Source organism: Syzygium oleosum, unplaced genomic scaffold (assembly GCF_021117445.2).
Source record: "Syzygium oleosum isolate NSW1041296 unplaced genomic scaffold, Sole_v2.1 Sole_v2.31, whole genome shotgun sequence".
Lineage (NCBI taxonomy): Eukaryota > Viridiplantae > Streptophyta > Magnoliopsida > Myrtales > Myrtaceae > Syzygium > Syzygium oleosum.
In genome coordinates this window covers 3,282,111-3,305,350 of record NW_026607515.1, presented here as the reverse complement: position 1 = coordinate 3,305,350, position 23,240 = coordinate 3,282,111, and the positions used below count along the sequence as shown (strand labels likewise).

Here is a 23,240-nt window from a genome sequence, read left to right as displayed (position 1 = left end):
AAAATCATCTTCTTCGATATCTTACAATCTATTTTTTTAAAACAATTCCTCCGCATTGTTCATTGCTGTAGTTTCATAAATTCACTACCAAATATTAACTTTCTCTTATTCTTCATTGTGAATTAATACAAATTTTGAAAATTCTATACAATGTTGAAAGCCAATTCTTTAACATCTTATAGTCAAAATAGTGATTTTACCCAAATAACATATACGCATGAGAGTTTAAAGTGGATTAATGAGGTGGATACGGATTTTATTTTAGTAAATGATCGGGTCGCGTATCGGTCATTATATATATATATATATATATATATATATATATATATATATATTGCATAGAAAAACGGGTCGATTTGGATCGGATCATTTTTTACTCGATTCACCCATTTGACGGCCCCTAGTCAATGATGCCAAGTGCCAACTATAGTTAAGGATATCAATGCACTTTGAAGACCTATTGGTTCGTAATGTCGATCTAGTAAAAGGTTTGACAAATTGAACAAAGGAAACACTTGTCCTGCCTTCAGCAGCTGGATTTGACCCGAACTTCCTGGTACACATGAAACTGCTTCAAAAGAAAACTGCTTTCGAATGGAGATTGGTTTACAGTAGCCCTTTTTATACCCCTCTCGGATAAGCTCTTGGAGGGGGGAACAAAATCTCTAAATATTTGACACAAATTGGGATGTACTTTCAATTTGGTAACCAATGAGAATGGCCATTTATTGAAGACCGTAAGCAAGCAAAGCTCCAACTGCACCAACACCAGCTACCAGACCTATGATAACCCCAATCGGGGGCAACCCACCACCAATTGCTTTCCCAGTGTCCACGTCGTATCTAGCAAATCTTTTCTTCGGTGCTTGACACTGAGGGCATACGTATGAATCCGGCTGCAGATCAAGCAAGTGCATAATTACATTACACTCCACTAACATTGACCCATGAAAAAAAAGAGTGTCACCAAAATTCACATGCATATCAACTTTTTCAGGGTGAAGTAGCCTCTGAACAGCTAAGATAGAGAAAATAATTCGTGGCAGAACAATCATCTTGCCTGCTCATCAAACGGTTTCTGCAAGGTGTATATGTATCCACAATCTAGGCAGATGTGAGTGGCTCTAGCCTGCACGCCAAGTTTTGCAGAGAATGTAAGACCGCCTATCCTTTGTTGAACTTGATAAAAATTGAACCGTACTGGAATCATTTGCATGTGAAAGGAGGTAAACCTTTTGAGCCTCAGTCAACTTCCTCCCGAATCGGGGAGGAGCGGGGCGCTTCGGTAACCGCTTAACATCTACTTCTGCACCTCTGCAATGAAAACATGCATTGGTCAGTTCAGACGCAAGAGTGTTCTCTGCTGCATGAATTGAGTGCTCTTCAGGTGGAAAAGTTGGAGATTATATCATTTTCTTAACTAGGAAAAAGATCTCAAACGATGTCTCTTTCTTGCTCTAACTTAACCTTCATCTTTCCCTTTTGTGTTTCCTTTTTTTTTGTCAATGTCTTCTAAGAGAATGAAAGAGCTAGAGCACATCTAGTTGGGCGCAATTGTCTTAGCACAGCATGGTGGAGTCACTATTAGATGTGAGCTTCGTCTGCATATGTTACAAGACCATTGAGCATTTTCAGTTGCTGACATTTAAGCGAGCAAGCACACTGTACTCCTAGAAGTGGAAGATTTCAGTTTCATTCCTCCAAATCATATTACTTTAAGTTATTTAGGCTGAGCACAACGAAGCTCATTCTGCCGGAGAAGTAGATCTTCTGGCAACCATGCCACAGCAACTTCATAATTTCTCAGAACACACCTTGGCCTCTGAAACCCCCAAGTCAAATGGGACTTGGAGGTTGAAGTTTAGAACAAATATGCTTCCAACTCTACCGATTCTGGTTCCCCTTATACATTTACAAATGCAAAGAAGTGTAGCACCACTTTGATGAGAAAGATCCCTAATGGACATTGAAACGACGTCTTATAGGACATAAATCACATGCCAGTCAATTTCTTAATTTCGGATCCTTCAGTAGGCTACGCAAGTAGGTAGCAGTATTATGTTCGACTATCTTCGTTCAACAAATCAAGGGGGCACTCTCTTGGGCAAAAAAACAGAAGCCTGAACGCCACAACCTTACCTTCGTATGAGTTTATGTCCCTATAATTGATTTTTTATTGATTAGCGACATATATTACACAGGAAAACAGAAATTCAGTTCAAAACAAAAATTTATAGGCAGACGGCATCGAGCTCAAACGTACTGAAGGAGGGAAATCGACAGTCAAGTTTTTTTCTTATTTATTCTTATGCACTAAGCCTCCATTCGCCTTTCTTTTCAAAATTACGACAAATGCAATAACAAACAGAGAAGGAAAATTCGGAAAAAAAAAAAAATCCTAGAGAAGAAAAGGAGTTACCTGCTAACAACAAAGTAAACGTTATCAGGCTTTGCTTGGACAGCGGTTTTCGTGAATCCAAGCTTATCGGCAGGCCAAAGTTCATCACCAAAGAAGCTGCTCGTGTACAGCACCTGGTCTCCTGCTTTAAGCCCTGCTTTTGCCGCGTTCCCTCCCTTATCTACTGCCTGTTTGAATCCAATTCAAATCAGCCATTTTTTCCTAAGTCGACATTGATATAAAGGAGGACCCACCACAACACGATGTATATCCAGCAAGCATCATGAGCAAAATAATCAGGAAATCTGGGAATCATAGCTCGAGGCTGAGAGCTAGACCAAGCAATCAGGCATATATCTAGACCATCCACTGGCTTGATATATTCTACGCTGAAATGAGCATGGAACTTGCTTAGATAAGACAATTGAAGTCTCGAACTTACAGTGATGACAACACCACCACCAGTCTTTTGACCAAGAGTGAGGCCGAGAGGCTTGTCCACATCAACCTCGATGGTCTTGGACGCTCCTGCGGTTTTCGCGCTGATCTCAAGCCCTTTCCTGCTCACTGCATTAGCGGTGGAGCTGCGACTATCATCGACGGCGAAGAGAGCTGATGCACCGCCCTTCTTTGCTTCATGCAGACTGAGGCCTTGAAAAGCAGTCTTCTGCGCCAAACAAAAGAAAACCAAGGACTTCAAGCGATAAGCGAATGGAGGGTCGTCGGTGGGATCGAAAATGAAGGAGGCGCAAACGCAAGTGAACCTGGTAATGATGAGAAGTGAGGAAGGGCTTCGGAGAGGAGTGGGGAGTGATCTTGCGCGCGACGGCGGCACCGCAGGAAGAAGAAGCACCTGCTGCGACCACACCCGACGACATCTTTCTCCCGCTTTTGCTGTGACCGCGATTGCAGAAAGGAGGGAGAGAGTTTCTCTGTCGAGAAATGCACAGAGGAGGAAGAAGAAGAAGAAGAAGAAGAAGAAGAGGAAGAAGAGAGCCGGGGTTAAGTGTCGCTGTTGACGGATAAGTTATTAGTGGCAGTGGAGATTGGAAGTGAGTCGAGCCACACGCCTCTGCACTTGTGGACGCTCGCAGGCCGCAGATTTCCTTTGAATAAATGATCAATCTGACCATAAAAAAGAACTGTTCTTATTTCACTTTTGAGCGATAAAAAAATAATAATAAATAATAATAATCTATTGTAGAGTTCATTTTTTTCAAAAATTAATGGCTCATGATATACTACCATTCTTCAAATAACTCAAAAATTGTTATGCTAATAAAACCTCTTTCTATTCAACTCGTTTTGTAGGGGATGCAACTGGATTTTCTTTCTGGCCTAGACACGCCTCCGTTTGGCTGTGGTTCATCCTTCTCCAGTCGCGCTTGATTCTCCAGTAGCTGGCCGAGCCTCCCCGAACTCCTCCATTTTTGCTCTCGAGATCTCCATAGCTAAGTGTCTTCGATCTTTGTTCTAATCTTCCTCAATCATTGAGCACCATCTGGATCGAAAGGATCCTGAAGCAGAATGGTCTCACGAGTTTAATGTCATAGTAGCAAGCAAGCTCACCCTTCGGCCAAAGCTTTGAGCTCGAGCAACCAAGGTGGTCGCAAGCTTCGAAGCTAAATTCAACCTTGAAGCTTGCTACGGCGAACGCTCTTGGATGTCCAGACAGCAGTGGGCAGCGGCAAATGTGCACCAGAGGAGTTTGGTCGAGCAATCATGAGGTTGAAGACGATAAATAGCAACTTCGATGAAGATGAACAACTTTTTAAATTTTTATCCAAATTTTGTTTCGAACAAAATTGCCTTATTCCGATCGCTAAAAGAATCAAGTGCTCACCAGCCGGCCAATTGATAAAATTTTCACTTGCCGGCGAGCTGAAGCCCTTATTTAAAACTAACTCGATCACTTTGTACCTTTATTTAAAATAACATCTATTTTGAGCTTTTTTTGAGAAAATAATCTTATTTAGGTCCTTTTTTGGAAATTTTTCATTTTATTACGTCGCAGATCACATCATATTTGGATTGAAGAGCGTAGCAAGATGACTGTTTCCGATAAAAACTCAAGTCAACGATATACCCTAGAGTAGGTAGAGAGACAAGAGAGGGACAAGAGCCCTGCCGCTTCCACGTATGCAGTGGCGTACCGCGGTGGCAAACGTCCGTACGAGGGCAGGTGTGATGGGCACCGCGACCGACGACCGAGCGAAGCTCGGTGAACTGAACTGAAGGAAGTGGCGGTGGGACACTGCTGGACTTGACCTTCTCTCTCTCCCTCCCTCCTCTCCCTCTCTCACCCCCACCATATCAACTTCCATTCGTCAACTGGGGTTTCGAATGGCCGCCGTTTCCAGGAGCATTGGCAACCGAGTCTCCCCTCAGACTCAGATCTGGAGTTGGAAATCCACTACCTCCGCTTCTGTCACTCTTTTCAAGTATTCTTCTTCATGTTTGTTTGCCGTTTAGTCCGTGTTACACTTGGAAGCCTATGTCTAATGCTTTCCCCAATGGTGAGTTTTGGCCTTTTTTCACCTTATCATCCACTTTTCGACATGTCTCACTTATACTTTCGACTGTCTGAGCTTCGCTTGATCAATGACTCGGTACTAACTCCGCAACACATGCAGGAGAAATGGGCACTCCTCAGCGCCCGAGATGAATCCTGAGGTGTACGAGAAGAATCCCCATGACCCGGTCCCGCAAAGTGCGGTTCCCGATGAAGTGATCCGGATTCAATCAGAAGAATACTGGGTTCCCCACCCGCAGACCGGTGTCTTCGTTCCTCCTTCTGATTGTGACCCGAGCGAGGACGTGCCCGAGCCCGAGGAGTCGGTGCTGGAGCAGGAGGCCTGGTATCGCCCAACTGATATCCAAGATCTGGAGAAGCCCATCAGCCTCCAAGTCGAAGTATCTGAAACTAGCGAGACGGCAACTGGAGAATTCGCGGAATAGTGCAAGGCCGAGCAGCTATTGCAAATTGTACATAGGGATGGTTAAGGTTATGTTTTATGCTATATCCACTAGACTCGTCGACTGTTGGTTTAGTCACTCTTGTAACATATGAAACCAGTGAGTCAGATGCAACTTCCTCGTCTTTCGTCTCGATTCAATAACCCCTGCTGATGGGGAACTTACTTATGCCACTGACTCGTTCGATTCGATGCTATCTTCGCTTCCTCAAATTTTATGTGGGATGACATGGGCCAAATCATCAATTTCGCCCGTTTATTCTTATTCCCTTTTGTGATCAAAGTATGGCCTGGTGTGTGCTTGACATGCTTCATCCAGCACACTTCTCAATGGGTCTAGGTCAATTCATGTTCAAAGTTGGAGATGGTAGAAAATCACGCTCCGATGACAGGTGATAGCAGGAGCTGTATGATCAAATCTTACGTTCTACTAGATTTTGCATCACAACTGGGGTCATCGGCTCATCGCGTGGTCTTGATTTGCTATGCTATCAGCCCAAAGACCAGCAAAAGTTGGTTATTGTTGTCAGACTAAAGAAACCAGCAATCTTGAAGGAAAGAAAGAAAAGTAGAAAGACCCTAGCGAAATTGCAAACAAGAGACTTTGCGGGATTTTCAGCGCGCTGAACCATTGTTGACCACTGCAACTGTACATATTCTAGCTGGTTCTTTCTATCAACAAAATGATCAATACTAAAAGTACTTACAAAGAGAGATTAACAATTCAGGAAGCCATAGTAGAAAGAGGCGCTGCTCTGGTGGTCTTAGGATGAACTCCATGTGAACAAGACAGAGGCCCTCCAATACTTCTTTGCTTGATTCTCGATTTAAGACAATATTCATATCTACAATTTACCTGTCAAATGTATTGCTTCCTTCTTTCCCCCCTCCCTCCTGATGTAGCTGTCTTGACTTCATAGAAGTGGCGACTAATTAACCACTTCTTGTGAGGAAGTCGACTCGAACGAAGCTTCTTACAATGCCAATATCATATGAATCCAAATAGGCAGAAGACAACAAAGCAGCACCCAATTACCACAATAGCTATGGAAAAAGCGCACCCCTCTGGCAATATCGCACGCATCCCCCACGTGAATGCTATCATCAGACTGATTATGGAGATATAGGTAAGCACGGCCGCAAATTTCGTGAAACGGAGAAGGAGGTGGAAGTTGTGCTCCACCGATGTCAAGAAGTGAAGGAACACCGAAAGAGTGGAGCAGTAGAAGGCGAGGGCGTTCGCAATCAGGAAAATCCTGAAGGCAGCTTTAGATACTAATTCTGCCGTGCCCTCGTCTCTTCCTTGATCTTTATAGCCTCCCGGAACTGTTAAACCAGCCGTAAAAGTGACGGTTGCTATGAGTGCCGCCACTAGCAGATGAGTCCCTGATATACCCTTTAGACGGATTGATCTGAAGGAGTTGTCGCTCGATGAAGTCATGCCGGATGTGGACCTTTCGAGTGATGATCTGTCACTGTAGGGGTGAAGCGAAATGTCTCGTTCGCTGTAGTTGTTACTTCCGTACAAGTCTCCAGCTTTCACATCGTTATTCTCACTGTAAGGCTCATACCTTCTTGTGTCTGCCTCTTCCCGGATCACTAATCTCAGGCTTTTTCGGCTCCCCGCTTGTTCCATCTTCTTCATGATCCTTGTCTGCAACAGGTCCCACAAACCAAACATCGACTAGATAACATTCATCAGTTTTCCCATACAATATACTCACAGATAGATATTACTTATTTCTTCAGAGATGGAGTAAATGATACATCACTCATTTTCCTTAACATTCTCTTCTCTAGTCATGCATGGAAAACTGCCATTAAACTGGCTTGATAATTGACACGGGCTTTATGACTTAAGTCGCTAGATTATGGTAGCAATGCAAACAACACAAAGCACATTCTACTACCGTTGGTCTTATCTATTAACGTCACTGGATCCAAGGTAGACCATGTTCGAGTCACATATAAGATGGTCTCATTAATTAACTTCGCTTGATACGAGGTAGACCATGTTTGAGTGACATGAAGTTCGTGCGCTCATGTTGGTATACTAATAGGGCGATCATGGTGATTTTCTTCATGAAATCATGTGCCTGTGAAGCTCATCGCAAGCTGTGTCCAGCTACGTGTAAATGGAATTCACAAAGATTTTTTTTTCTTGGGATAATATGTGAGAGTCAGATGGTAATTACAAAACCAAGAACTTGCAGTACCCACCTTGACAAGCTCTCCAAGAAAAGTATTGGAGTGAAGGATGTCAATGGCCTTCCAGTGTTGCTTGTTCACGGCCTTCTTGTCAACTCTTCTGTCACAAGTAAGGGTCATCAAAATCTCATCCTTCCCACAATCAGCAGCCAAATGCAAAGGCGTGTTCCCTTCTTCGTCAGGAAAATTGATGAGCCCTTGAAATTTGTTATTCCTGAGTATATATTTCACGACCCTCGTTCTTCCGCTCACCACGGCCACGTGAAGAGCCGTCCTACCTTTTTCGTCGAGCAGCTCATGAACGTCTGGGCAGTAATTAATGAGCTCGTCCATGATTTTAACATGCCCTTGTTTGGCCGCCACGTGAAGGGCACACATGCCTTCTTTGTTAGGTGAATAAGCAACTGAAGGGTCCTTTTGAAGAAGGTGCTTGGTTGCTTCAAGATGACCCAAATGCGCAGCGTAATGAAGAGGGGTTCGTCCGAGTTCGTCCGCTTCCGTCACTATGTGTGGCCACTTGGTCACAAGCTCCTTTATGATATCTAGAAACATTTGGGTTTGGTGAGAGATCATTAAAATACAAACATAAGCACGTTAGGCGAAACTTGAGACAAAACAAGAAAGGAACTTGTCTAAATTAGAATGAAGAAAAAGTTGTTAGAAATGGTAAATTTCCCCGCTACCTTCTGGGAAGTTGTCGAGATGTTAGAGGAACGAATTTTCTCAAAATTAAAAAAGAACGACTTGTTTCGTGGAGTCAATTCTGAGTAATTAATAGGCTCCTCTTGAGGATGGACAGACTTAAAACCTAGAAGTTGAAACAGGAGAATTGATATCATTTCCCTCTCTTTTGCCTCCCTCTTTCTCCTCTTCTTCATTTTTTTTCGTTTTTTCATGGGTAAGGATCACTTGACAGTGCATTTTAAATGAATTATAATCTACAACTGCGTGATAACCCATGAATAGCTAGTTGATGAAATATGCGGTGATTGTCTATCAGAACAGGACTAATCTTACCAATTTGGCACGATCGAAATCTCCCGACGAGTTCGTCTAAACTAAGCAACCAGTCCCGCATGATGCGCCTTATGTTTTCCAATGACAAATCAGGGACATGGCTTTCAAGAGCTCGACCTGCAACAAGGCACATACTTGTTAACGATAAGTCAAACAGATGATATTAAGATTTCATCATGAACAATTCTATCATGCACAAGGCTCATATTAAAAGAAGTCATAAGCCTTTTTGGCAGATGAAAAAGATCATTAACCGACCATGATGGGTGCTTATTAAGGCGGCATGAAGAGCAGTTAGCCCATTTGTGCCTTTATAGTGGGGCGATGATGGTGATGACGACATCTGCAAGATCATGCAATGAGCAACATCGAAGAACCCGGCATCAACGGCCACGAAAACTGGAGTCTCGCCCACCTTATTATCGATATACATGAGTTGAGAATCGGCTTTCACTAGCAAATCCACCACACCAATGTGGCCGCTCCTCACAGCCAAATGCAAAGCCGTATCCCCGGACCCGTTCACCTTCCTCAAGAGACTCAAGTCGCCGGGGCTCGGAGCATCATAGTTACACGTCTCGCGTGCTTGGTGTGCGGGCACTCCGTCGTCTACGAGGAGTCGAACGATCTCCAAGCAACCGATCTTGGCTGCAACATGGAGAGGAGTGTCACCATGCGAGTTCTGATGGGGCAAAAGGCAGGGGCATAGCTGAATCAAGGTCCGGACGAGCTCAATTTGTTGGAAGATAATGGCGATGTGAAGGAGGCTGTTGCTTTGTGGGGTGAACTGGGCTTGGCAATTCCCAGTTTCGTCTGTGATCAATCGTTTGATGTAGCCTGAGTCCCCCGTGGACGCTGCCAAGTATAGATCGCGATCCATGGACTTATTGGGTGAACCTGAATCAAACTCGGTCGCCTTCTGAACACGCGTCTTGCTAATTTGTTTGATTCACATCAACCCAAAACAAGAAAAGCATACAGAAAGCTGGAAAGAAGATGCATATTTTCAGAGCAGAACGTGCTTAAAATAGGGAGGAGGATGGTCGAGAAGGGGACTCTTTCATCCTCCATACTAGCCTCATTAGCTCGTTCTTGAGAGAGAGGGAGAGAGGGAGAGAGAGAGAGAGACTCCATTGACGTCCACTTTAGAAACTAATATTACCATGACCATTCTGGGCTGGTGGTGGTCTTCTTGGATGGGACAGGAATAAAGAACCCTTTGTTTTTTCCACGTCGTTTCCAAGTCCCACGCGTCAACCCGTGGCACGTCAATGTCGATGGTGGTGCCTACGTCAATAATAAAGATTTCTCACTCCTATTTTGAAGGTTCAGTTGTATACTATCACGAGGCCAAAAGACAAAAACAAGAAAAGAAAAGTGGAGAGAAAAGTAGAAGGGTAAAGAAAATATTTAGAGTTATTATTGATAATCGTGTCAAGTCTTTTTAGCCATATTTGGGTCGGACATTATTGCCTCGTTTTGGTTGATTACGTTTGTTACTGCATGTTAGAACATTTCTTTGCCTCTAAAAGAAAAGTGTTTCTTGTTTTTCTTTTTCTACTTTCTTTTTTGGGGGGTTAGAACAAGTAAGAGCCATCGTTTGTTGTTAAAAAAAAAATGGACATTTTCCCGTCTGTTTCCATGATGACTTTCACTTCCTCTTCCTCATTCAATAATGTTGACGAAAGAAAGAAGAAAGAAAGGAGAAAGTCAGGGGTATTCCTAGGAAGCCGCGTAGTTTTAACGAAAGACCCATGATGTATCAACTAATCGTAGTTTTCTGCAACTTTCGTAAGGACTAGGAAGGAAGGAATATCCCATTGTGAATCTACTCTTTCATACATACCTCAGCGCAACTGTCCAACGACACGAGACGTGTTTTAGGGGCACCACAGCCTGTTTTGACTTGAAACTCCCTCCATTGGTGAGCTGATCTGAGTCTTATTATATAACACGCTACTTTGCTTCTTATATGACTGACCCACACTGCTTGACCATGACAGATTTGTTGGCTCAAAACTGTTTCTAAATCATCTTTAACTACCCTAAAAGACGTTATAGAATCTTCGCCTAGAAAATTCAGCCAAATAGTTGGGTGACTGAGGACTTCATTTCAGTCTCCAAACTTATTGTTGACCAAAGAAGGCCCGCACGCACGTAGTATATGATCATGGGAAAATTAGCCAATTGATATATATTAAAATTACGCACAAAAGTTTATGACTAAATTGGTAACACCGAAAAGTTTAGGACTGAATTGGTATCCGCGCAATAGGTTTATGATTGATTGGACAATTTCCCCCGTGATCATCGACAGAACAGTTTTTGGGCAACCCTTTCTCTTCTTTTTGTCTGTAATTCACATGACCGAGGCTTTTTGCTCGGCAACGCTTATGATCATGCTCGTAAGCCAAATGATTCGCTAGGACGAACAACCGGCCATGCATTTGACCATCGCTTCTTTCTTTTCCGCCGCGAATGGTATTTCTCTTTGACAATTTCATTGTATATTAGGATGACCGGCCGTCATTTTGATTGACCAAAAGGAGTGGAGAATGCAGATTGTGATGAAAAAACTGAAAAATTCTCGTCATTTCCTCATAAATCTTCATATTGCTATGTGTTGGCCAAATTCTGCCATCGCATGGGATGGAAAACTGAAAATAGAATCTCAATTTTTGCAGGTAGTTTTCCAATCGTGATGGTAAAAAAATACGGACCCTAACTTGTTTGTTAGGTAAATCGATAGTAAAATACCAACGCTATCGAAAATGTATTGACATTCTACTAAAGTAGTAAATTAAAATGAAATAGTAAAATACCAACACAGGTGAGGGCGTTCTGGCCCTTGCTTTGGCCGGCAAGGGCATCGCGGCCCTCACCCTGGCCCTCGTCGGCCACAGTGAGGGCGTCGCGTCCTCCGCCCAGTCCAAAAAAAAGAAAAGAAAAGAAAAGAAAAGAAAAAAAAAGACTTTTTCACGCCCCTGGTACTGTTCATTCGGAACTGTTCAGGGTTCTCTCCCGAAGAGCAAGCGTCTGGGTACTGTTCATCGCCTGATTCTTCACCGTTTTTGGTCATTCTGACCGGCGGTTTTGGCTGGATCTTGGTGCTGGGCTTCGCCAGTCGCTGATTAGTCACCCTTCTGAAGGATTTCTCTTGCGGTGGTCTCTAGTAATCCGGAAATCAGATCTGGAATTCTGCGTTTCTATGCCTCGTGGCCGAAGGAATTTCCATGGGGAAGCCCCTGTCTGGACCAGGTATTCTGGATGATTAGGGGTGCTGGGCTTGGCCAGTAGCTACATTGCCCCTAGTCCGGTAGCTTCCTCTCGGTGTGGCCCTGATTGGCTTGGGATTTTTTTGGGTTTTTGCTGTTCTTTAGTCCCTGTTCACCCGCCTGGTTCTCCTTCGATTCTGATCGTTCTGTCAAGCGATTCTGGTTGATTGTGGGAGCTGAGCTTCGCCAGTTGCTGTGTTGCCTCTTGTCCAACAATTTTCTCTTGTAGTGGCACCTGATAAGCAGAATTGAGTTCCCCCTGGATTTTTCTCGCTGGTCTTCAGCTCCTGTGCATTTTCTGGGGATTATTTGTGCCTGTTGATTGAGCTTCGGTTGGTTCCCGCTCCCCCATTTTTCTCCTTCCCGTGCCATGGTAGTCCTAGTATGATGGCTTCCACAGCTGGAAATCCCATACAAAGGGGCTCTCTCTCCACGGCAATGGCACAGGAGGAATTGGTGGTAGCTGCGGGATCTTCGAAAGGGGTTGATCCCATGGGAAAAAGGCCACAAAGGCGTGGCCGGAGCAGGGGACGTTCTAAGTCCAACACTCCCCGCTTTGCCCCCTTCGCTGCTGTTGGTAAGGCCACGGCTGATGTTGGGACTTCCACTCTCATTCAAGGTGTGAAACCACCCATCTCTGGACAAGGCAATGGGCCTACCCAAACAAAACAGCAACCCACTCAGCGATCTTGGGCTGCGGTTGCCAAGACGGCGGAAAAGGGGTACGGCCTCTCTTATGTTCCTCCTACCATGGTTGAAGGTAAACCAGTTGTCCAAATTTCTGAGGCTATCTTGGAAGAGGCAAACCCGAAATGGCAGGAATGCCTGGTTGGGTACTTTGTGGGGAAAAAACTGCCCTTCAAGCTAACTGAGACTGCTGTCAAGAATGTCTGGGGACACAATGTCATTGATGTTCTGGCAAACGTGGATGGATTCTTCTTCTTCCACATTCCGGATGGAGCTTTTCGCCAGAAAGTCCTAGACGGGGGTCCAATCACCATTCTAAGAGTGCCGATGATCCCGCAACAATGGAACCCCGCCCTCAAGCTTGTTAAGGACCAACACAAGTTCCTTCCGGTTTGGGTAAAACTCACGGACGTTCCTTTTGCCTTATGGTCAGCCCCCGGCATCAGCGCTATTGCTAGTGCGATAGGAAAACCACTCCATGTGGACCTACAAACCGAAAGCATGAGGATGATCTCATATGCCAGAGTTTGCATTGAAATAAAGGCTTCTCAGAATTTACTCGACACAATTGATGTTATGCTCAATGGTGAAATCTGGCAGATCAGAGTTGAATATGAGTGGCGTCCTATTTCTTGTCTGTCCTGTGGCTCTTTTAGGCATAGGTGTGCGGTGAACAGCAAGGAGCCCTCAGCCCCTATTAAGAGTCTGCCTACTCCTTCTGTCCAGGTTGCTGCTCCCCCTCTCGTGGAAGAGCCTTGGCAAACTGTTAACAAGAAAAATGGGGCTGGGCGTTCCAGAAATGTTAACGACGCCCACCCTACTCCAGTTCCTCCCTCACCGAATCCCTCCCAGGTGAATATGGACATCAACCCCGTCATGGCCTTCACTCAGTCATCTCGGCTAGCCTCTCCAGTCTCCTCAGATTCAGACAATTCTAAAGAAGAATTGGCCAGTAATGTGTCCAGTGACTCAGACTCTTCCCCTCCTAGGTCGTCATCTGGCCGGGTGATTGCTCCATTGCATAAAAATGTGGGGCCGGCTTCTGGTAGCCAAACTCCTCATTTGGTCGCGCCTATCCTGGATTCCTCCATGGTGGAAACTCTCCCTACCTGTCCTGAGAAGGGAGAATGTTTAGCGGCCTTGCCGGCTCCGGCTTTGAATGTTCCCAATATGGAAAGCAGGCCCCCCGCGTCTAATCCGGCTAACCGGAAACCCAGGAAGCGGGATGGCACTAAAAAGCGATAAGTGCCCCTCCTTTCAACCTATGTTTTTTGGCGTTTGGAATATTAGGGGACTTGTTAACCCCCTCAAACAGGCTGAGATCCGACACCTCGTTAGATCTCACAATATCTCTTGTCTTGGCATCCTTGAGACAAAGGTATTACCGACACTTTTTGGAGAAATTTCTTCTGGTTTACTGCCATGATGGGTTTGGACGAATAACTATGTCCACTCTCCCCTTGGGAGAATTTGGGTTGGGTGGAACCCCCAAGACGTGGAACTTGTGGTTCTAGCTAAATCCGTGCAGGTCATTCACGGTCATGTTCGTATTTTGGCTCTGAATAAAACCTGTTTTTTCTCGGTTGTCTATGGTGAGCACACCTTCGTTGCACGGCGATCTCTATGGGCCGATCTTATTAGCTCCAGTACTCAATATGAAGCTGAAGCCTGGTTAGTGGCTGGTGATTTTAATGCCATTCGAGACAATTCGGACAGAATGGGCAGCTCTAATTCTTGGATCCCTGCTTTTGATGAGCTTGACTCTTGCTTAAACCAGGCTGGCATTGAGGATCTTCACTATGTTGGGCACAGGTTTTCTTGGTCGACTTCCTCTGGTGCAAATCGCAAACAAAGGAAGATAGACCGTGTTTTAATTAATGATCAATGGATCACCTCTTTCTCCTTCTCGGAAGCTACCTTCCTAGCCCCTGGTGTTTTTGATCATACCCCAATGATCATAAGAATCGCTCCTGTAGCTGGATCTAGGAAGCCATTCAAATTCTTCAACTGTTGGATGTCTCACCCTTCCTTTCCAGCCATTGTCTCACAGGTTTGGGACTCTCAATGTGATGCCACACCTATGTATACTCTCTGCCGCAAACTGAAGCTCCTTAAAGGTCGCCTCAAGCAACTCAACAGGACTTCCTTCTCGGATATAGCGAATCGTTCTGCTCAGGCCAGGTCAGCGCTCATCGCTACGCAAGATGCCCTCACCTTAGACCCTCTTAATGTGGGGTTAGCTATTCTGGAAAAGGAGCAACTCCAAGCATTTTCGACTCTCCGTCTTCAGGAAGAGTCTTTCTTTAGACAAAAATCCCGTATCAGGTGGCTGAATGATGGAGACAGAAACACAAAATATTTCCATCATTTTGTTAAAAAGCGGCAACTTCAGAACCGGATCCTTTCAGTTACTGATGATGATGGTGTAATCCTCCCTGATTCTAATTTGGTCCACAATCATATCGTCTCCTATTTTGAGACCTTATTCAAGGCCAGCCCCGACACCTCTCGGCCTGGTGTGGAAGAGATTAAGCCTATGATTGAGCGGCCACTCAATGATCAGCAAGTTCTCCTTCTTTCTCGGGAGGTCACGGACTCGGAAATTAGGAACTCTATGTTCTCTTTAGCGAAAGGTAAGGCCCCTGGCCCTGATGGTTATAATGTTGATTTCTTCATCTCGTCTTGGGATGTGGTTGGTCCCTCGGTCATCCTGGCTGTCAAGGACTTCTTTCGCTCTTCCTCATTGCTAAAGGAGACCAATACCACCATTCTCACTCTTGTTCCGAAGGTTCCTAATGCTTCGGCAATGAGTGATTTCCGTCCAATTGCTTGTTGCAATACTGTCTATAAATGTATTACTAAGATATTGGCTAATAGGATTGCTTCTGTCCTGCCCTCCATCATTGGTACCTCTCAGAATGCTTTTGTTAGAGGTCGAAGGATAGGAGACAATATCCTACTTGCCCAAGAGCTCTTTGCTGGGTTTCACCATAACCCCTATCTTCCTAAGTGTGCCATCAAGGTAGACTTTCAGAAAGCTTATGATACGGTTGACTGGATATTCTTGGAAAAGGTCCTGCAATCCTTTGACTTTCCACAGAAATTCGTTCGGCTCATTATGGAATGTGTTACCTCCCCCAAATTTTCTGTAGCCATCAATGGGGAACTACATGGGTTCTTTGCTAGTGGAAGAGGGATCCGTCAAGGTGACCCTTTATCCCCTTACCTCTTTACCCTTGTCATGGAAGTGTTCTCTGGGATACTCAATTCCAAGGCTCGACACCCGACCTTCAAATTCTTCTGGAGATGCAAGCCTTCCTCCCTTACACATCTTTTCTTTGCCGATGATGTACTGCTGTTTGTTGAGGCAAATAGGGCATCTGCAACTCTTCTAAAGGAAGGCCTGGAATTATTTTCGGGCTGGTCTGGACTTATACCGAATGCCAACAAAAGTGAGATTTTTTTCTCAGGTGGATCAAATGAGGTTCGATCCCAAATTCGGCACATTTTCGGTTTCAATGAAGGTACCCTCCCCTTTAGATATCTTGGTGTACCTATCATTGCGACTAGACTAAGCAAATCTGACTGCATTTCCTTAGTAAACTCCATCACGGCTAGAGCCCGATCGTGGTCGCAATGCTTCCTATCTTTTGCGGGTAGGTTACAACTTATAAAATCGGTCCTTCATGCTATCCAAGTTTATTGGGCTTCCGTCTTCTCCCTGCCTCGATCCGTGCTTTCTAAGATTGAAATGATTTTAAGACAATTCTTATGGAGAGGCCCGGACCTGGGGGCCGGAGGGGCCAAAGTGCCATGGAGTGTTGTGTGCCTCCCAAAAGTCGAAGGTGGGTTGGGCATTCGTCGGCTTATTGACTGTAACCGTGCAGCCTTACTCAAACACATTTGGAACCTTTTCTCAGACAAGGAATCGCTTTGGTGTAAATGGATTCATTCCATCTTTTTGAAGAACAAAAACTTCTGGGTCGCACCTAAGCCAACTGTTTGCTCTTGGGCTTGGAAAAAACTTCTTGACCTCCGCCAAGATTTCCAGTTACACTTCTTTTGGCGCCTTGGCAATGGAGCTGACACCTCCTTTTGGTTTGATCATTGGCACACTAGGGGCCCTCTTTATAAACTCTTCTCTGACAGGGACATTTACCGATCAGGAATCCCAAGAAAGTCCTCTGTGAGAGATTTCCACTCCTCGGCTTGGCATCAATCCTCAGTTTTGGATACGCTTCTTTCCTGGCCACTTAGTTTATCCCTAGATGAGGATGGAAAGGACCATCTATCTTGGCAGGGTCATCCCTCAGGTATCTTCTCCTCATCCAGGGCTTGGGAAATGATTAGAAACAAGAGTCAGGTAGTCCCCTGGAGCTCCTTCATCTGGGACTCTTCTATTTCTCCTAGATATGGCTTTCTATTGTGGCTTACCACGCTCAATAGGCTTCCCACACAGGTACTTTTATTGAGCTATCATAGGATTGCGGAAGGAGTCTGTGCCTTTTGTCATTGTAGACCGGAGTCCATTGACCACTTATTTTTTGGCTGTAACCTCTCGGGCTCCCTTGCCCTATTTTGGGCATCCAAATGCGGCCTATCCTGGCGCAATAGACCGTGGCAAGATAATCTCCGATGGGCCATCCGTTTTATAGGGGGCAACTCTTTTCACCATCGCATCGCTCGGTTTTCCTTCAGTGCTCTCTGTCACATCATTTGGTCGGAAAGGAATCACATCCTTTTCAGAAACAAGAATCTCTCCTTGCCGGCCATTCGTAACCACCTTATAAAGGTCACAAGAGATAGAAGGCTGTCCTTTAAGCCCGTGGAAGACACTCCCCGCAATCGGAGAATCCAAAACAACTGGGGCATCCCACCAACAATCTTTGAGTGATCTTCCTTTTTAGATTGTTTGTTGCTCTTGTTCTCCCTTAGCCATTGTTTTGGCTCTCTTTTGTTCCACTTAGATCGCGTTTAGCTATGCATAGTCGCACACCTTTTACCCGTTGGAACACCATTGGTGTCCCATTGGGTACGAGGTTTTTGTGTTCGACTATCCCCTCTTTGTAAGTGGTGCGTCAAAAAGTCAATATACATCCTACCTTACCAAAAAAAAAAAACAAAAAAAAGATTGAAATATTATTAAAAAATATCAAGACCAGTGCTGGTGTGCCATGTAAGATTACTGACGTCTACGTCAGCACTTTCCAACTAGATGGAATCAATTGGCAAAACATGAAAATATTTATTATTAAATTAACACAATTGAAAAGTTTAGAACTGAATTTGCACAAGTGTAATAGGTTGAAAACTTTTTTGATAATTGTCCCTGACTTAGGTGGTCGAAGCTAATTCCATTGGAGCTACAACGCCTCTTGTAAACCATGTAATGTAGTTTGGACTACTGCAACTTTGAATGATTTTAAAAATATTTTCCTAAAAATGATCAATTGTATCGCTTGAAATAATTAATCATTTAAAAAAAATTTCATTAATCGCAATAATTTATGTCTTAACATTTTTGTGGATAGAGAAAATGTTATTGGGAAAACTGTTCAAAAAGTCTTAAACTTATTATACTTTGACAAATTCAATCTTTCATCTTTCGATTTTGCCAATTGAGTCCTAAACCTTTTCACATTTTGCCAATTGAATCCATCCGGTCAATTTTAGCCGAAAAATCGCTAATGTGGATGCCAACCGTTTTACGTGGCATGACTGGCGTTGACATGTATAATTTTTATAATTTTTTATTCTTTTTTCTTTCTATCTTTCTTTCTTCTTCCAAGCCCGGTGAGGGTCACCGGCCAACCCTCGCTAGTCACAGGCGAGGGCCATGACCTTCACCCAATGGCCGACGATGGTCGACAAGGGTCATTGGCCCTCGCCTGTGACCGACTGATGATCCTTGCCGGATTTGGTAGGAAAAAAAAAAGGAAAAGAAAGAAAGAAAAAGAATAAAAAAGTTGTTCACATCAGCGCCGACCGTTCTACGTAGCACTACCAGCGTCCATATCACCGATTTCCGGGTTACAATCGATCGGATGGACTCAATTGGCAAAATGTGAAAATGTTTAAGATTTAATTGGCAAAACTGAAAGGTTTAAAATTGAATTAACAAAAGTACAATCAGTTTAGGACTTTTTGGATAATCTTCCCAAATATTTTTTGTTCGTTCATTTTTGTAAATGATATATGCAACTATTTTAAAGAAAATATTTATCAAATTATTCATTTTTCGCGAAACAAATAAAAAGAAAAAGAAGATAAAAAGGCAACAAGGCGCTGAATTATTGTAAAATGTCCGTTTAGATCCCTCAACTGTTTTTATGAAATAGAGTCCCAAAACTGTATTTTTCTTTCGTTCAAATTGGTTCTATAGACTCAGACCAAAAAAAAAAATTGGTTCTATAGACCAAGATACTGACCTAGCCATTACATGCTGAGATGTTACGTTATGTGGAATCTTGCATGGCAATTATAAAATAAACAATTGATTTCAAAATTTTGGATATATAATAATCCGAAAAAAAAAACGAAAAACAAAAATCATTCTGCTTGCATTTATCTCCATCAAGTAGCTTGTGAAAGCATTTACAGAAAAGAAGAAGCTTTGAACAGCATTCTGCCTCAAACAAAATTAAATTCATGAAATTGTTTCTGGAGATCTGCTTTTATCCTTGCCTGAAATATCTTTCGCTCACCGCTGCACTCGTTCATGAAGCTTTTGGAGGAGCCGGAGATTGTGAGATTTTGATCTTCTTCAACGTGCTGCCACATTTACGCGCGCCTTTCCAAGTCCCTGAGCTTCGCAAGCTCCACCGCCTTGCGGTTGAGCACCGTCGGCCACTTCAATATATCTTCTTCGCCTCAAGTCTGGGAAGGGCCGTCCCCTTGCTGTAGATTTGAGTGAGGGCTGCAGCCTTGCCTGGCTCGGGCGCAGCATGCGAAGGTGGTGGCAAGAGCAATGCCCGATTGAACATTTTGTAATAATTCAATGACTCGATAAAAAGTAGGTTCATCACGACAAAACATTAGTGGTCCCTTTACCTTACCAAAAAAAAAAAACATTAGTGGTCCCTTTCCAGCCCTTTCTCTTGACCTTGACCTGGAGGCTACCAGACATGCGGATGGAAAACAAATCACCCCGTCGAACACGCAAAGCAACCACGCTAAACACATGAAGCTAAAGCATCTCATCTTCGCACTGTACTAACGTTCACAAATCGAATGACTACAAGTTGACCGCAGAGGAAGCTGGTCCAATGAACTTAGGCATAAGCCTTGCTCTCTTCAGAGATCGAGTACTTTATGATTCCTAAAAGACAGATGTCATGACCGTCCAGCATTTGCGCTGACTGATGCACAAGCTGGGAAGCTGGTCCTAAGATTATAAAATGAATCTATGACCACGTCTTAGAGACAAGTATGCAAACTAGATTAGTAATGTAATGTTTTTCCAATTTTCCGGTGTTCGGCACAAGGAAAATAAATGAGCTAAAGAAAACAATTTCCACAATGGAAAAAAGGCCTCCAAAATCGGGGAAAACGGTTGCAGCAGTTATGACAGTTATCACACTAGTTATGGATATTTATAATCATTCTGAGAACCTTGTACCAAGAGAGTCTCATGTGAATCGAGATTACGAGAGAGAGTTGTATATGAATCCTGGGTTATACAATGGCCATACTCATTGTATAAATCAAATACGAATGATGCTGAATGCTTTTTTAGAGCTTAGTAAGGCACTTGATTGAAGTAATTGTTGCGTTCCATAATAAATATTTCTATTACGGAGCAAGTTCTAGTATTTTGCCATATCGTCGGACATAATGTGAGGTTTAGAGTCATTGGGGAAGATTTCATAGGTGAATAGATATTTCAAAATCGTCTTGTAAGCGATTTTGAGATTATACGAACATGTGGTGAAAGAACCACGCAATTCCACTCCTCCTGAGAAAAGTGACAATAGAAGGTTTTATCCATATTTTAAGATATAAAAATCGGAAGAAAAAGTCTTTATACATTGCTTGAGAAGTTCAATTAGTATTTGATTGGTAACTATATTGATTATTTAGAATTATGTCAGAGCAACGCATGGTACCCATGTAAGTGCATCGGTTCCTCTAGAAATTCAAGGAAGAATTCGTGGTCGAAATGATGAAATAACACAAAATGTATTAGCTGCTGTTACATTTGACTTGAGATTTTCTTATGTAATAGCTGGTCGAGAGGGCATTGCATATGATTCACATATTTAATTTGATGCACTTTCAAAGTCGGATGGCTTGAGCATTTCTAGAGGTAAGAAAATAAAATTTATAAACAATATTCGAATTGAGCTTAGTATGATAAACTTATTTATAACTTGCAGGAAAATATTGTCTCGTTGATGCTAGTTATGGAATTTAAAATGACATCATCTCTCCCTATTAGATACCATTTGGAGGAGTTCAGTGATCGCCCCTGAAAATGAGAAGGAACTATTCAATCCATGCCATTCATCTCTAAGAACAACTGTCGAAAGAGCGTTTGGAGTCTTTAATAAGCATTTTCAAGTATCATATTCTGAACTTTTTTGGTTATTTGAAACACTAGTCGATATTGTCTTAGCTTGTTGTATCATTCATGATTTTTTTAATGGGATTTGATACCAATGACTCTATCATAGAAGAGATGAATAGACAAATGGAGTTTCAAGGAGAAAATCCAAGAATTCAACTTTTTCAAAGAGAGGAAAAGGAGGAAAATAGGATATGAGCATAAAAAAGGGATAGGATTACGCATGCAATGTGGATTAGTTTTTGGAATATTGATTAATTATCGGAATATTAGAAGAAGCCAACAGTTTTCCTTTTGTTTCTTTTGAGTGCTTCATTTAGAACATGTGGCTTCCATTCCTTTAATGTTAATCATCTTTAAATATTTACTACTCGTCCATTTTCATCATATTTTTTCTTATTTTGCTATTTAAAGTTGGCACCTAGTTATCAAGATGAGTAAAAGTAAGGCAAATGATGAGAAGGTCAAGCAATTTAGGTGGTCTAAGCCTATGGAACGTGTTCTATTTGAAATTTTTGCCGATGAAGCTAGTAAATGAAACAAAGCCTTCGAGCGCTTCAAACCCTCCTCAATTGCTCGAGTTGTCAATACAATAAATGAGAGGTATGGCGTTGGTTATGAACCCGAAGAACTATTTGAAGATAGTCAAAAGCAACTGGGAATCGATTCAAATTGTACGTGGCAAGAGTGGATTCAATCGAAATGACAAGTTGAAGGTGGTCATAGCTGGGAAAAGAAAATTTGATCAATATGTGATGGTAATTTTTTTCATATTCTATCCCAAGTTATGCTGCCTGTGCTGCATTTTTCATATATAGGGTTTTGTTTTCGGCATTGTTGTTCAAGAGTTGACATAGGCATCAAAAGATCAAGGATTATCAGTGATAGGATTAGCTATGGATCTTATGCATCAATGACTTGAACTGCAAGTAGGAGACCATGGTAGTGTAAAATTCTTTCCATAATTCACAACTACTCCAGCAACACCAAATAGCCCAAAAGTGATCTTGATGAGTGTAAATCTCTTCAACACAGAAAGATTTTTACACTACCATGGTCTCTCCACTTACAGGTCAAGTTAGCTAATCCTACCACTGATAATCCTTATAATAATGATCTATTGATTTCTATGTTAACTCTCAAAGAACAATGTAGAAAACAGAACCCTATATGCATCAAGACACAGCTAGTACAAGTTGGGACAATTTATGAAAAAAATTACTGTCACATATTGATCAAATTCCCTTTCCCAACTATGACCATCTTCAATTTGTCATCCCAATTGAATCCACTCTTGCGACAAACAATTTGAATCGTCTTCCAGTGGCTTATGACTATCTTCAAATGGTTTCCAATGTGGTTAGGCTCACCACCAACACCAAACCTCTCATTTATCGTATCGACAACTCGAGCTTGCTTGAAGAGGATTTGAATGCGCTTGAAGTCTTGTTTCCTTAACTAGCTTCATCGGCAAGAATTTTATTTAGAACACGTTCCATAAGCTTAGACCATCTATTGCTTGACCTTCTCGTCATTTGCCTTACTTTTACGATAACTACGTGACAACTTTAAACAGTAGAATAAAAAAAAATACGATAAAGAGGGACATTCTAAATGAAGCACTCAAAAGAAACAAACTATTGGATCTTTCTAATATTCTGATAACTAATCCTTGGATTCTTAAATTTTCTCTTTGAGATTCCATTTGTCTATTTATATGTTCCATGATAGAGTCATACAACATCGAAAAGCTTCTTTAAAACTCTAAACGCTCTTTCGACAGTAGTTCTTAAAGATAAATGGCACAGATTGAATAGTTTCTTCTCATTTTCAAGTGGACGATCACTCTAAACTCTTTCGAATGGTATCTAACACCATGATAAGGAGAGATGATGCCATTTTGGATTCCATAACAAGCATAGCCAAGATAATATTTTACTACAAGTTATAAATGAGTTATTAACCAGATACTAAGCTCAATTCAAACATTGTTTATAAATGCCATTTTCTTACCTTTGGGAATGTTTAATCCATCCAGTTTTGAAAATGCATCATTAATCATGTGCAGTGCCCTACCAACCAGCTAATACATAAGAAAATCTCAAGTACATATATTT

The 23,240-nt window shown here is 42.7% G+C and overlaps 3 protein-coding genes across 4 annotated transcripts; 1 reads left to right on the top strand and 2 right to left on the bottom strand.

Annotated features, from left to right (window-relative positions):
• Window positions 1-569: 569 nt before the first annotated feature.
• On the bottom strand, window positions 570-3,420 carry LOC115683177 (uncharacterized). 2 transcript variants are annotated; one of them, XM_030607620.2, is made up of 6 exons: window positions 3,163-3,420; window positions 2,841-3,065; window positions 2,420-2,586; window positions 1,233-1,314; window positions 1,061-1,129; window positions 570-896 (listed from the first exon to the last, which is right to left on the bottom strand). In XM_030607620.2, exons 1-6 carry the CDS (start codon window positions 3,274-3,276, stop codon window positions 726-728), a joined length of 828 nt encoding a protein of 275 aa, XP_030463480.1. In that variant the 5' UTR covers window positions 3,277-3,420; the 3' UTR covers window positions 570-725. The 2 variants fall into 2 exon arrangements, with proteins under 2 accessions (XP_030463480.1, XP_056160121.1); XM_056304146.1 differs by having other exon boundaries at window positions 2,841-3,062; window positions 3,163-3,411.
• A 955-nt stretch (window positions 3,421-4,375) lies between these two features.
• Window positions 4,376-5,542, top strand: LOC115683186 (late embryogenesis abundant protein At5g17165). The gene has a single exon (XM_056304350.1). The coding sequence runs from the start codon at window positions 5,060-5,062 to the stop codon at window positions 5,354-5,356; it is 297 nt and encodes a 98-aa protein (XP_056160325.1). The 5' UTR covers window positions 4,376-5,059; the 3' UTR covers window positions 5,357-5,542.
• Window positions 5,543-5,933: 391 nt separating this feature from the next.
• LOC115683108 (ankyrin repeat-containing protein At5g02620-like) lies at window positions 5,934-9,695 on the bottom strand. The gene is made up of 4 exons (XM_030607538.2): window positions 8,857-9,695; window positions 8,599-8,715; window positions 7,594-8,123; window positions 5,934-7,027 (listed from the first exon to the last, which is right to left on the bottom strand). Exons 1-4 carry the CDS (start codon window positions 9,476-9,478, stop codon window positions 6,362-6,364), a joined length of 1,935 nt encoding a protein of 644 aa, XP_030463398.1. The 5' UTR covers window positions 9,479-9,695; the 3' UTR covers window positions 5,934-6,361.
• Window positions 9,696-23,240: the final 13,545 nt, after the last annotated feature.